The sequence below is a fragment of the Cynocephalus volans genome, chromosome X, assembly GCF_027409185.1.
Source record: "Cynocephalus volans isolate mCynVol1 chromosome X, mCynVol1.pri, whole genome shotgun sequence".
In the NCBI taxonomy this organism is placed as follows: domain Eukaryota; kingdom Metazoa; phylum Chordata; class Mammalia; order Dermoptera; family Cynocephalidae; genus Cynocephalus; species Cynocephalus volans.
Window position 1 is genome coordinate 151,460,842 of NC_084478.1, and position 14,936 is coordinate 151,475,777.

The window sequence follows — 14,936 nt, forward strand, 5'->3', positions numbered from 1 at the left end:
CACAGTAGAATAACTGGATATTCATATAGAAAACAAACTGCAGCTGGAACCTTCCCTCACAGTGTGTACACAAATCAATTCCAGGTACGTTACACATGTCTTTCAAAAATATTTATTGTGAGTATTTTTAAGCATGCATGATCTTATATTCAGAAGTAAAGAGGACTTTCTTATGTTCTATTCTCAAGAAAGCCAGCATTACGGGCCAATTAGCAGAGCAACAACACTGGAGGAGAAAGGATGGGAATTATCTGGGCCATTCTCATCAGTAACAGAAGGGGTGGACATGGTAAGATGGGGAAGGAAGAGAGGAAAGAGTAGCTCCTACCGTCCATTAGGGACCTTCACTTCCAAGATCAAGGCCAGGAACGTCGCTCTGGCTGGAGACAAGGGTACCTGGGCCAATGATCTGTTTATTCCTCCTCCCACGGTACTAGTCCCCACTGACCTCGGGAGCTCTGAGGATTCAAGACATATAACGTGGCCAGTACTACTCCAGGATATTGTGACAGGGTGGTGTCGTGCTGACTGTGGGCACCCTGAACAGGCCCAGGACTCCTCTGCTGACTAGGAAGCAGTGTCGGACTGTCCACATGTGATGGGGTAGGGGTCTGCCTTCCTCCCTATATCGGGCAGGGGGCTTCCAGCGCTGCCCGGGGAACTCCTCCTCCTCCAGCACATGAACTATCCCAAATCTGTCTTGGAACCGAAGTTTGTAAAATACACACGAAGTCTGACAATAATTTATGAAAAAATAATTCATGGCTTGATTTGCCTTTTGTGACTATCAAAGGCAGCACCCTTTTTGGCAAGCCCGATGCCTCTCTTTCCCTCAACCCCCATCCGATCCATCTGCAGCTCCGATGCCCTCAACTGCTGATGTCCATTCCACATCTGTTCACACCAGTCCGTGTCCATTACTGCCTCTGTGGGCGATGAGTGGCATCATCTGTCACACAGACTATGGCACCAGCCCCTTCACTGGTGCTTCTCTTTCCACATTTACTCCAGTAAAACTCATTCTTCTCTCAGCAGCCGGTGATTCATTTAAAAGTCCAATGCCTGGTTTATTTATTTATTTATTTATTTATTTTTAAATTTTTTAATTTAATTTTATTTTTTAAATTTATTTTGTCGATATACATTGTGGCTGATTATTGCTCCCCATCACCAAAACCTCCCAACCTTCTCCCTCCCCCCCTCCCCCACAACAATGTCCTTTCTGTTTGCTTGTCGTATCAACTTCAAGTAATTGTGGTTGCTATATCTTCTCTCCTCCCTCCCGGTTTTGTGTGTGTGTGTGTGTGTGAATTTATATATTAATTTTTAGCTCCCTCCAATAAGTGAGAACATGTGGTATTTCTCTTTCTGTGCCTGACTTGTTTCACTTAATATAATTCTCTCGAGGTCCATCCATGTTGTTGCAAATGGCAGTATTTCATTCGTTTTTATAGCTGAGTAGTATTCCATTGTGTAGATGTACCACATTTTCCGTACCCACTCATCTGATGATGGACATTTGGGCTGGTTCCAGCTCTTGGCTATTGTAAAGAGTGCTGCGATGAACATTGGGGAACAGGTATACCTTCGACTTGGTGATTTCCATTCCTCTGGGTATATTCCCAACAGTGGGATAGCTGGGTCGTATGGTAGATCTATCTGCAATTGTTTGAGTACATCTGACAAAGGATTAATATCCAGAATATATAAGGAACTCAAACAACTTTACAAGAAGAAAACAAGCAACCCAATTAAAAAATGGGCAAAAGAGCTAAGTAGGCATTTCTCTAAGGAAGATATACAAATGGCCAACAGACATATGAAAAAATGCTCAACATCACTCAGCATCCGGGAAATGCAAATCAAAACCACACTGAGATACCATCTCACCCCATTTAGGATGGCTAAAATCCAAAAGACTCTGAACGATAAATGCTGGCGAGGTTGCGGAGAAAAAGGAACTCTCATACATTGTTGGTGGGACTGCAAAATGGTGCAGCCTCTATGGAAAATGATTTATTTTTTAAAAATACGGCATACCTCAAAGTTCACTCTTCTGTAAAGTTGTATGGATTTTAATAAATGCATAGAGTCCTATATATATCACTGAGGGATCCTACAGAACAGTTGCCATCAGCCTAAACTTGCTCAGTGTGTCCCCTTCGTCGTCGGTGACGGTCTTTTTCCTGCACTTGTAGTTGTACCTTTTTTCAGAATGTTACGTAAATAGCCTCAAAGAATTCCATGTTCTGAAGAAACTGTACCATTTTTCCTTACAGCCCACAATGAATGAACATTCCTGGTTCTCCACAAGTTCTCTGGCATTGTGTATTTTCATATTCTTGAATTTTACCTAGTCTACTAAGTGTGTAGTGGGTTTTCTTGTGTGTGTGGTTTGTATATGTATTTGCCTAATAACAAATGATATTGGGCATCACATCCTACGCATTTATGTGATCTGTGCTTGGACTTTTGTGTGTGTGGTTTTAGGTGCATTTCCCTAATAAGAAATGATGTGAGGCCTCATTTCCTGTGCATTTATGTCCCACGTGCCTGTGTATCCTCTTCGGTATAGTGACTGCACTCGGTGCAGCACACACTTAAGTAGAGTTACGCTTCCCCTGTTTGGGTGGGGGTATTTACACAAATGCTTTGAGATCTTTCCGCACAGGAGTTTTCTTTATTCCTCCCCGTTTATGGATTTATTCAATCATTTATCTCAGTATGGATTCGTACATACGCGTTGTATGCTTTTGGTTAAAATATAATATCATTTCATTGAATTGCTCAAATTGTTCCAGATTTGGCCATTGGGAGCTCTTTCAGTTTCCTCCCGTGTCCCTTTGACATGCCCAAGTCATGGGTTGTTTTTATTTTTACTTTTTGAGCAATGTCTCATTTTCTAAAACTGCAAGGTGTTCCAAACTCATCTTGTATATCGATTGCTACAGTCGTGGAATCACTCATTTCTCCACAGAAGCGCTAGTTTCTGGTTTTCCTTTTTATTAGAGCATGATATGGGAAGCCTAGGTATGGGCACTAGTCATGCTAATGGCTCCCACGATGGCATTGTTTCTATGCCCTCTTAGCTGACAGAGAAATTATATATATGTGTGTGTGCATAGTAACCTGTGTATGTACACATATCTGTAAATATGTCTAAATGCAAACATATGTATTTATATTAAGTTGAACATGAATACATACTTTCGTACTGCAGTCTCCTACTCAAGTCTATGGCTGCAAGGATCATTCTAGCCTCTTCAGCTTTTTGGTCCGGTACATTCTCTCAAACAATGAGAAACCCGTCTCCCACTATTTACCATATACAGTCATGCGCCACTTAACGACATTTTGGTCAGTGATGGACCACTCACTCATTCGGCAGTGGTGTAGCGTAGGAGCAATAGGCTATGCCACGTAACCCAGGTGTGTAGTAGGCTATACCACCTAGGTTTGTGTGAGTACCCTCTATGAGGTTCACACAACGACACGCTAGGATGGTGTTGATGTTTACCCCAGCACTTTAAATATTACATTCTTCTCTCTTCTTGCTCGCTTGTTTTCTGATAAGAAGTCCATAATAATACTTGTCCTTGTGTCTATATACGCAAGGTTTTTTTCCTGCCTTTTCCCAAGGCTTTTCCTTTTTTCTTTTTTCTTGATTTACTTTTTATTTTTTTAATTCTTATTTCCCCCAGTGTTTATCTCTTTGTCTTTGTTTTTCTGCTATTTGGGTATGATCTGCACAAGGGTGTGTGAGTGTGTGTGTGTGTGTGTTTGCCCATGAATGTGTGTGTCACAAATGTATACACAAATGCATTAGCTAAAACGTGTTACCAGACAGGGGCTTACTGAAATGAGGGAAAGAGTATCCAAGCCATATAAAGAAAAAGAGAAAAAGGAATGTCCACAGTACATTTGAATATAACCAAGGATAATGCATTTATGTAAAACTATTTTGTATATAAGTTAAAAATAAATGGATGAAAAGGAAAATGTAAAGTTGATTACCTATAAGACATAAGGGTTTAAATATTGGTAATTACATGAGAAGGGAAAGTGCATGAAACATTTCCCTTATTTCAATGAAAGTGACAGAAAATGAGCTTCCTCATGACCTTGCATCATAACCCTGTTTGGATTTGAGCAGATGATTGATATCTGAAATTACACAATCTAATATTTTTCAACTTAAGAAACACCTCTCTGCTGAGGAAGCATCAGGTAATGCATCTGAGTTTCAAATTTGGATTTTTTCAAGCTACACAAATGAAGCTACATGTGTTTTGACGTTTCATGCTGAAAACCGCCTTCCATGCTGTTGTCAGTTTTTGTCTATTAAGAAATATTTCCACAAAACACGCAGGCTGACATATATTCTTCCCCCAAACAGCTTAAATACTTGAAAGCAGAAAGTGTAATCATCACACAAAATAAATAATTAATACCCTTATTAGAATTAATTTATTAAAATTGACACTCCCCCATCACAGTACTCACTAAGTGTGCATTCATTCAAAACTGTGCGTCTAATTTTCCAAGATATATATGTCAAGAACTTACCATGTACTGAGCTCTGCTCTAGTTGCTCAGGATACAGCATGAAAACCCCCTACCTGTTTCAACGGCATGTTATAGCGGAGAGTCATACAATTAACACATGAGCCAGATAGATTTCAGAGAGTTGTAAATATTACGAGGAAAAGCCGAGGTAACGAAAATAGTGATGGAATGAGCGTGGTTCTCACTTCAGGTAGGGTGTCAAGAAAGGCCTCTCTGAGGAGGTGGCATTGGAGCAGGGACTTGAGTGAGGTGGGGGAAAGAGCCCTCTGGAGTCTAGGGAGAGAGCGTTCCGGGCAGAGAGAACGGCAAGGGTAAAGGTCTGAGGCAGAAACGAGCGCGGCATGCTCAAGTGACTGCGCAAAGTGTCTGTGACTAGAACGGCATGCAGGAGGGAAGGAGTGAGAGCAGAGGATCCCGGAGACAGGCTGGAACCAGAACAAGCAGGGGCAACTGGGACACTGAAGGGGTTTGGATTATAGTCCATGTGTGGAGGGAGCTGACAGAGATCCTCAAAAGGGGAAATGAACTAGAGAGATTCATGTTACGAAACCGTCATGTATTCCAAACAAGGCACTTAGAGTTCTAGTTTGAATTCTTCATTTGAAAATCCCTTGAGATTTTGCCTCACACTCATAATAATATTTCTTATAACATAAGATGTTTTACTTTGAGAGTGAATTTAATTTATGAGAATTATGTTATGGTAAAGAATACTGAATATGGTTGCCTGGCCCCCACATATTGCCATTTGGTGGGTTAATGTGGTTTGCTTTAACACAAGGAGAATAGTTTTCTAGGGTGACTATTGTAGCCAACTGTGACAGAGATAGCTAATTAAAGTCATTTTGAAAGATACCGGATGTTTTCTTAGTGCCAGATATTGTGCTATCATGCACTACAGGAAAGAAGAAGCTGCATAAGGTACAAAATGACACCGATACATAATACAAGTATCAAAAACCAAGTGCTGTAGGAGAGGTACAGCAGCTGTACGTTTTCCTAAGAGGAAGAAGGGAGCTTTCTGGGGGCAAGTGAGATCTGAGAAGATTCTGTGGTGAGACAGGTGTTTGAGACAAGTCTCTAGGGTAGGGCACAACTTGAAATGGGAGCCTGGAAAATGCTTGGACACAGGTATAGAACCAGGGACCTGCAGGTATATTAAGGAACAAAAAAGAGTCTCTGAAGCTGAATTATAATGTTAGGGTGAAGGAGGGAAATGCAGTTGGTAAGATGGTTGTGAGTCGTTGTTCCAGTCAAGATTCTGTAATAGACGGTCCCCAGTATAACTCTCTCCCACAAATCTCCCACGAATATACAACCATAAAAATAAAACAACAGCAAAGCTATGGACACTGTAACTCAAAGAGGAGGAGAGACCTACGGAGTTCACAAAGGTGAGGAAGTCAAGAAGAGAGAAAGAATAAACTACTTGGAGAGTTTCAGGCTGCCGCCGCTTCAATGCTAAAACTGCAGTGCACGTGGAGCAGGAGCCGGCAAAAGCATCAGCTGTGCCCTTTGGATGGAGTTGCTTGGAGGTGGCAGGGGAGGAAGGAGCAAGGAGCCACAACAATTGAAAAAGGGGAGCCATTCAGAGGCCGGTGAGTCATCGCAAGGGACTGGCACTGGGTCCATCCCATGAGAAATGTTTGGAGCCCTGGCGGTGGGGGATAACTGGCCAATCGGAAGAACACTGGGAGACACCAAGAACAGCCGATATGCCCCTCAGTCAGCACAGGACCACTCAGAGGAGACTGGTCAGGAATGCAGAATTGCATGGGGTGCGGTTTGATGAAAAGACTCAGGCTCAAATCAGAGTTTCTACACATCCCAGGTGCACCAGGTCTCTGGAGAGCCAGAAAGACCTATAATGTCAATCATTAAACCCTGAGCTGCACGAAAAGCCTTCCCTAAGGAAGCAGCACCAAAGCAGCAATTTGGTTCAACCATAAAGCTCAAGTACGAGTTCCCATGTGAAGTTCTCCCATTTTAGAAGTAAGCAAACGATAAAAAATTCAGGCCCAGGGGTTCCGCCAGTGCCTTTGCCCATGCCTGGGGATGTGAGGCATGGATCTGGGGACTGGACACGCCACCCCACCAACAATCATGCACACCTCCAGTGCCTTGGGGTCCACCAGCATACCTGAGGCTTAGGGACAGGCATTGGACCCCACTCCCACAACCAGGCATAGTGCCAGCGCCAAGGAGCATGCAGAAAACATCACTTCCATGTGTATGGCCCACCACAGCCACCACAGTAACCACGGCTGCTGCAAAAGTGCTATATGTCACAACCTCGAAGCAGAAAACTCAGGAGCTTGCCTTTAGCTGGGATGAAGGAGAAATTATCTGGTACCTTTGTTTTACTTCCTAACTCTTTTATCGGGCAATATGTTACAAATTCTACCTGAATATTGAGAAACCTAAACTCAGAAACAATATAGCCAAATAAGCCTCCGAATCTTTTTTATACTAGCACACTCCTTCAACCACGATGGTCAATTATTTTCCCCAAACAGGTATTCTCAGACCGTCCATTCACCCAGGGGTTTCTTTCTTGACTACTCCTGACAAAATTGTGGTTTGGCATGACATTTAAAAGGTGTGCAACTACAGCGTATACTCAGAAGGCATCCAAGAAAGGAATTTTTACCACATCTCCTCACTTATTTGTGGGATTTACAAATACATACATACATACATGCATACATACATACATGCATACATATACATATACATATACATATATGCAAACAAATAAATGGTGGTGGGGTAAGAAGACACAAAAATCACAACAATTCCTTGATCTTAAGACAAGTCAACAGATATGATGTAGAATGATGAGGAAGAATTGGCTGAATGCCTCATGCTGTACGCCCTTCCAGCCCCAAAGGACCTTGCAACAAAGGATTCACGTTGCTTGCGAGACTCCCAACTTTCATAGCATGGAGAGTGTGTCTGTCCATTCCAACTCCTTCGTCCGGCCTCTCATGTGGTTCTGGTAGTTTTCTTTAGGTTTTTTCTATGTAGCAACACTAAACTTTCACCAAAAGCATTCTCTTCACAACTACTTGAACCTAAACTCCTCATCTTAACGCACTAAATCCAAAGTATAGATGATGAAATATCACCTAATTTAGTAATCAGTGTATCACTGAATAAAAAGTAAGGCAAACTGTATTTAAATAACTTAAACTTCCAGATAGATAGCCCAAGTTGGAGAAAGACAGGTAGACAAGCACACGAGTAAACGTGATCTGACGAGCATAGACAGCACAAACCAGACTCGCTCCTTTGCTTGTTTTTACATTTTCAGTTTTAAGTTTACCAGATTCTTCCAATGTGAAAACTTACTATGAGAATGCGGAGCTCTCCAATGGACAGGCACCGATTATGGGGGCCTGTATGCAAAGCCCATGCTGGGCGCACGTAGATATCACTGCATGCTCTTACCTCCATTTCTAAATATATGAAGAATAAAAACTAAGCATTGCCAAATTCCGTGGTGTAAAAATTGGTCACTACTGCAACCATGTGAAATAAGGCTGTTATGTTCCAAATGACACTTATCAAATAAAGAGAATATTCAAAACGGGGTGGAGGGGTGAAGAAAAGCTGTGCATCGACAGTGTATACCCAGAACTCATCCTAGAAGGGAATTTTCATTGGTAAGTTCATGACCTTAGTCATGTGTATGACCTGAGCAACATGTGGTAGGAGACCTGATTATATAAACACAACATTATTGAGCTTCGATTCTCCATCTTCATGAACAATTCTTTATAGATACACTGCTGTAGAACAAATAAGTCTGTGGATTTGTGTTTCATAGGATACATAGCGGATTTTGTGTACTCTTGACAGTTCTTTTCTGTGTCCACAGTTGCTTCCCATCTGAGAAGTTGGGGAGGAAGCATTTGCATTGACCTCTGCCCACCTGCACCTTCAAACATGCTTGTGACAAAGAGAAAATACCAGATGGTGGCTTGATACATCCAGCATGTACTGCTGTTGGACCACACCTCATTTTTATCTTTCTTACCACTGTTTCTCCTTCACACTGAGGCTAACTACTAGATGGAGGAAGATGTCTGTTCTCTTCCCACACTCATTTCTCTCCTTTGGGAGATAAACGTGCCTAGCTCAAGAAAGCAAAGTGACCGAAGATTTGTGCAAAAAACAACAGTTTCCATTTGGCGAATCTTCTTCAATTGCAGTTACATGAAAGAGCACTACCCCTTTAAATATCACTTTGTCTAAACCCAAATATCAGTATGAAACTCAGTCAAAACCACAGGGTAGCCGACCCCGTGGCGCACTCGGGAGAGTGCGGCGCTGGGAGCAGAGCAGTGCTCGCGCCGTGGGTTCGGATCCCATATAAGGATGGCCGGTGCAGTGACATGTGGCCGGTCACAAAAAAATAAAAATAAAAAAACCACAGGGTAGACGCCAAATAAGTAAAGACCTTCTCAAAAGCATTTGACACAGTGCAAACAGAAAGGACCAGCCTCACTCAGATTTAAATGAGTGAGATAAAAAATCGTGGTTTCTAGGTGTAGGCTACTACAGGAGGTGGGTGGTAAAATAACAGTAATAATAATAATAATAATATTAGTTCCTATTTCCACTACCACTTTTATTAAGCTTTTACTATAAGCTAGGAGACATTGTTTAAGCATTTTTTATCTCACTGGCTCATCCCACCAGACCTCTGGGGTAGGTGTGATATGACTCCACTTTGCAGATGGGAAAAGTCTACCAAATATACACATCTGTGTGTGTGAGTCTGTGCGTGTGTAGATCTATGCAATTTTATCAAATGTGAAGATTCGTGTAATCATCACCACAATCAACATAATCGACTCTACCATCAACACAAAATTCTCCTATGTTACCTGTTAGAGCTACACCCAGCCCCTCTCCCTGGCAACCATTAATCTGTTCTCCATTATGATAGTTTTGCCATTCTGAGAATGTTATATACATGGGCTGATAAAGCATGTGACTTTTTGAGATTGGCTTTTCTTTCTTTTCCTTCAGCATAATTACCCCTAGATTCATCCAAGTTGTTGCGTATGCCAGTAGTTCACTCCTTTCGGGGAAAATTCTAATTTATATAAATATAATTTTTTTTTTTGGTAACAAGAATATATGCGTTCTTTCTTTGTAACTGAAAATATTGAAAAATCTCTGAGGACAGGTAGAGTATCTATGTATCAGTCAGATGAAGTAAAGGTAAAGTGATGTAACAGGGGTAAAACCCCGAAATAAAATGTCTTCGCACAACAGGTTCATTTTTCATCCACATAAATTCTGATTGGAGCTAGCAGAGTGTGATGGGCTGAGTTGTGTCCCACCTCAAAATTCATATGTCGCGGGCCTGATCCCCAGTACTTGAGAATGTAACTGCACTTAGAAATAGGGCCTTTAACTAGCTAACTAAGGTAAAATGAGGTCACGCAGGGGGGACTTTCTTCAATATTACTGGTGTTCTCATGAGAAGAGGAGAATAGGACACCGACACGCATGCCCAAGGGACAACCATGTGAGAATCGGTGAGATGGTTGCCATCTGCAAGCCAAGGAGACAGGCCACGAAAGAAAGCACACCTGCCAACATCTAGATCTTGGACTTCCAGCCTCCCGAACTGTGAGAAAAAAACTATTTTTTGTTGTTGTCTAAGCCACCCAGTCTCTGGTATCTTGTTATGATGCAGCAAACTAACACGCAGTGAGTCTCAACTCTCAGGTGACCCAGGGATCCAGGCTGCTTCCGTCATGCAGCTCCACCATGTCAACACAGGGCAACCGTGTGTACTGCAGAACAGAAGAGAAAGCCTGGGAACGGGACACCAGCTCCTGCCTAACTACAAATGGGCCACCCAGGAAGGACAGGTAGACAAGATGGGGATGGGGACATGTGGATTCTCCCTTAATCTATTTCATTGTAGGTGCTCAATAAAAAATAAACCATTACACGTTGTTATGACAATAACTCTCTTTTATTTCTTGGTAGCATTCCTGGGAAGCACAGCATTCCCTTGAAATCTTCCAAGTTTTTCTATGCCTACTTTGTGACTGGCGGTGTCAGATACAGAATCCAATCTAGTTTTAAAAGCATTCTGTAAATCTTAGCAGGGAGGGTACAACATTTTGCACTCAATATTACTATTTCACACTGTCCTTGCAATGACCTATAAAATGTCTTTAGGCTGAGAATTTTCACCTTCCTTTTGTTGTATGGTAAATATCCCACCCTGTGAGCCTCTGCTACGCCACTACCCTCCACAAGGCTGAATATTCTTGAACCCTTCCAAAGGTGACTTTGGAACACAGCAAGGCAAAATTTTCCTTCGGGGCAGGTACACAGCTAAGAGGCACTGGAAGGATCGTTAAGTAATTATTTTGTCTGTCTGTCTTTCATCAGAGCTAGCATGTCCACCAAGGAAACATTGTTCACCTCTTAGGAGAACTTCAGGAGAATTCAGCTTCTTGATGATGTTTTCTTACACAGTGATTGCCTTGGCCTTTACTCATCTACAAAGCTTATGAGGGAAACTTTGGTTTCTGACCACCTACGTAAGCTCATTCATCTGTGAATGTGTTCAGTGGCTTTTTTCAAATAACAAATCTTTACTAAATTCGACTGCAAAGGTCAGGATGATTTCAAATTCTCTGTCTCTGTCTTACATCCCCCAAACCAGCAGATTATGAGGCAAATCAGACTCTACTCACCAGCCTGTTTAGAAAACACTTTGAGAGTGTGTTGATAATGCCTAGGGAATGGGATCAAAAGTGCTGAAGATGCCCGGGGAAGGTGTCTGAAGGTGACTGTTCAAAGCGAACATTTCTGTCAAAGGGACTGTTGCTGTCACAGAAGATCCAGGCTGAGGAATGGGACTGTCAGGGGACTTCTACAGGGAGTAGAAATGCTCTCTGTTCAGGGGCAGGGGGTGGCAGGTAATTCTGGGCTCTTCCACTGGGAGCAGGGCACAACCTTCAGAGGAGCAGGCTGCAGTGACGAGCTGGGCAGCAGGCCAGGTTCCAGAATTGGACAAGAAAGCACAAAGAGGCAGAGCAGGATGACGGTGCTATAACAGGGGAAAGTGCTGGGGCGGGACAAAACTGCTGGCACCTGGACAGAGTCAGCGCTCAAGGAACCCTAGGACTCAGGACAGGATGGCTTTAGGTAAAGAAAACACACAGACAATCCCCAAACTGTATTTTATCATCATTTTCACCTTCTTTAGGCCTCATTGAATACCTTGGCCATAAGGTTCATCTTTATGTCACCAGAGGGACGTGAAGAAGTGAGAGTAGAAATGAAGAAACAGGCAGAAGGCTTGCCTCAGACTGGGAGAGGAGAGAGGACAGTGTGGGCCGAGATAAATCCAGGCCAGGGGTCGGGTCCCAGCATTGTCACTTCCTTACCTTTTGACCATGGGGGAACTGCCAAGTGCTATGAGTCTAGGGTTCTTTGTCTATAAAGTGGGATTGAGAAGTCCCCTCCTGCAGGACGGCTGGAATGTATGTTAGTATGTAGAGCACCTGGCACAGGGCCTGGCGTATACCGGATCTTTAGCGAATGGCAGTCGTGTGCAACGTAATTTTAACCCCAGACCCTACCACGCTCTCCTCTGGACAATTAGCTCATTTTTGTTCTGCAAAAGATCCGAGATAATATGTAGCAAAGGAGGTCCCAGAATACCAACTCTACCAAAACTTCTGGGTGAAAATAAAAAGCACTCAATTTTCTCTCTTCAAGGAGATATTATATAATTTGTGTATGGAGGAGTCTTCTTCAGCTCCATGTAAGTCAGAGATCGAAGAATTTGAGGGAAGGACCAACTCCTTTTCTGCTTCCCACTTGCTCCTCCACCAAAATGCTATTTTCACTCATTTATCCGCCACTTGAAATCTAGCCCTTGCTTGGAGTTGGCCAAATTAGTCAAGATCACCTAATTATACTGTCCTTTCAGGGGGGTGGGCTCTGGCTCTCCCAGGCCAGGGAAAGGAGTCCCAGCCTAGTACCTTCTGTGCACCACTTCAAGGCAGTGTCCCCTATTTCTCAGGAAATCCTTGCAGAGGATGTGTAGAGAACACTTAGTTCATGCACTGTGTCCAACTGTACTGGGACAAGAGTTCAGGACACGTTCCATACCTGCCCCAGCCGGAGATTTCGCTCTGCTTTCTCCACAATCTTTTCTCTCACATCTAAGACATACCACGTGAGACTCTGGCCCCTGTCACCACCCAGCTGAACTTAAAATTAACTGCCACATGTAAAGCTGAAGCTTCCCAAAGCCCCGCAAGGCCTTGTCTCAGGGCATTTACACTCAACGGGCTGTCGCCTGGACTCACACTTCCATACTCCTTATTTACTTGATCTTTAGGTCATGGAGGACATCTTACCATCTTCCTGATATGACTGTGTTCCCAGACTGGGCCAATTCAAGGGTAGGGTGTGTCTTGCTTTTCCTAGTATCCCCACTACTAACATAGTGCCTTCCAAGGGCGAAGGCCCAAATAATGTTCTGCAAATAAAAGAGACAGTGAGGCTTTTATTTATTAAGATTTAATTTCTCCTACATTCTTGAATAAGACTAGCAAATCCATGTGTAAATATTTACTCTTACAGGATAGACTAAAACATTAACTATCTTTTACATTGTTCCGCTATTTTACTGAGTTAATTTACATTTCCAAAGAAAAATCCTATTCTAATACCATGTTATCCTGCTCCAGATATCAAAATAAGAAAGGTTTAACCAATTTCTTTTATTTTTTTAACAAAATACCAGACTGTTATTCTTAAACTAGTTAAACAGCAGCAAACTTGTGAGCTGTATGCATAAACTAAGATTCTGAAAACTAATTAAATCAGCTCTTAAAAGGAAAAGCATTTGAAAAATACCCAGAAGAAAGAAAGAAAGAGTTAAATCAATGTCTCCCATATAGAACAGGAACACAAAGGACACTGTTTTCTCCAGCCCCACCCTGGCCCTCACCTACTGTGAACCTTGACTACCCTTTTCCCACACACAGTGAGGAATCTGCCTCAGACTTCACTCAGGGCAGGAGAAGCTGCTGGACTTGACACTGGAGCTTGCACTGGCCATGGCAGAAGCATCATTTGCAGCATCAATGATGGCATGGGCTCTCTCTTCCACATCTGTCAAAACATCTCTGTACCAGGCTGGAAAGGAACTAGGGACGACACTATTTAGCTTGGCCAAGAACTCTAGCACTTTCCTCTTGGTGATTTCAGTGTGGGCCTTTGGACCCCACAGGAATTCGTAGCGTGCAGGATCACTGTTGGGCACCTGCCGGTACTCCAGAAATTCTTCTCGAACAAAATCTGTGGTGATGAGCTTCCTGGGCTCCCCATAGATGAAGTGCTCCCTCCCAGCATACACCCCGATACTACTCAGCACTTCCCAGATGTCCTCCTCAGGGGCGCACTTGCCCTTACTGAAGATCACGCTCAGGATAAGTATCAGGAGGCTGGTCTTGGGCATGCCCTGGTCATTAATCAGCACTCCGTCATACGTGAGCTTTAGTGTGTTGGCAGAGACATAGGAGTGGTTGCTGGGGTCCACTTCCGTCATGGCAATGCCAAAAACAAGCTCTATGAAATCCCGGGCTTTCCTGAAGAGCTCAGGAGAGTGGTCCTGGTACATGTTAAAGACAATATTTAGCATTTCTGCTTTTGTCATGGGCGCCTTTGCTCGATATTTGAGGAGCAGAAACTTCACCACCTCACCCACCTTCTTGTCTATCTCATTTCTCAGTGAGAATTCAGGGTCTGGCACGACCTGCCAGGCACTTGTATCTCCCTGTCCTTGGCTGCTGGAGTCTTCACCTGATGTGCTCCATGAAGTGGAGGAGGGGCAGGAGCTCTGAGGCCTCTGGGGAATACTGCACATCCCAGCAGCAGGCACCTCCGCCTCCTCCTCCTCAGCTGTGGGAACCTGTGCACCCAGCAAATCCTCTGCCTCTATCAGGGCCTGAAAGTCTTGCTGAAACCTGAGACGTGGACACTTGGGAGAGTGAGACATGATGACTCTGGTCACGGGCAGCAGGTACGATGGTGAGCAGGGTGGAGGCAATGGGATCCCACGGGCCTGGGGGAGAGAGGGACAGTGTGAGTGGCCTCAGCAGGGAAAATCACCCATGATGTCTCTGAGAAATGCTGACTTACAGGTCACCCCCTTTGGCGATGTCCTAGGATCTCACAGGTCTTCTCCTGTCTTCTGGTAGGCCTGTCTCTCAGGAACCTGTATGGGGACATGAGAAAGGACCTGAGGGTGCATCCAGGTGCAGAGGGCCAGGTTCCTGAGGTGACTGTACAGCCGGTGAGGTTGCGCATTGTGG

General features: G+C 43.5%; 1 protein-coding gene across 1 annotated transcript; it reads right to left on the reverse strand.

The window, feature by feature from the left end:
- Window positions 1-13,627: 13,627 nt before the first annotated feature.
- On the reverse strand, window positions 13,628-14,620 carry LOC134368484 (melanoma-associated antigen C2-like). Its single transcript, XM_063084941.1, has one exon. It carries the CDS (start codon window positions 14,618-14,620, stop codon window positions 13,628-13,630), a length of 993 nt encoding a protein of 330 aa, XP_062941011.1.
- Window positions 14,621-14,936: the final 316 nt, after the last annotated feature.

Coding starts and splice junctions, on each gene's coding strand:
- LOC134368484 (XM_063084941.1), bottom strand. CDS start 14,620: ATGTCTCACTCTCCCAAGTGTCCACGTCTCAGGTTTCAGCAAGACTTT.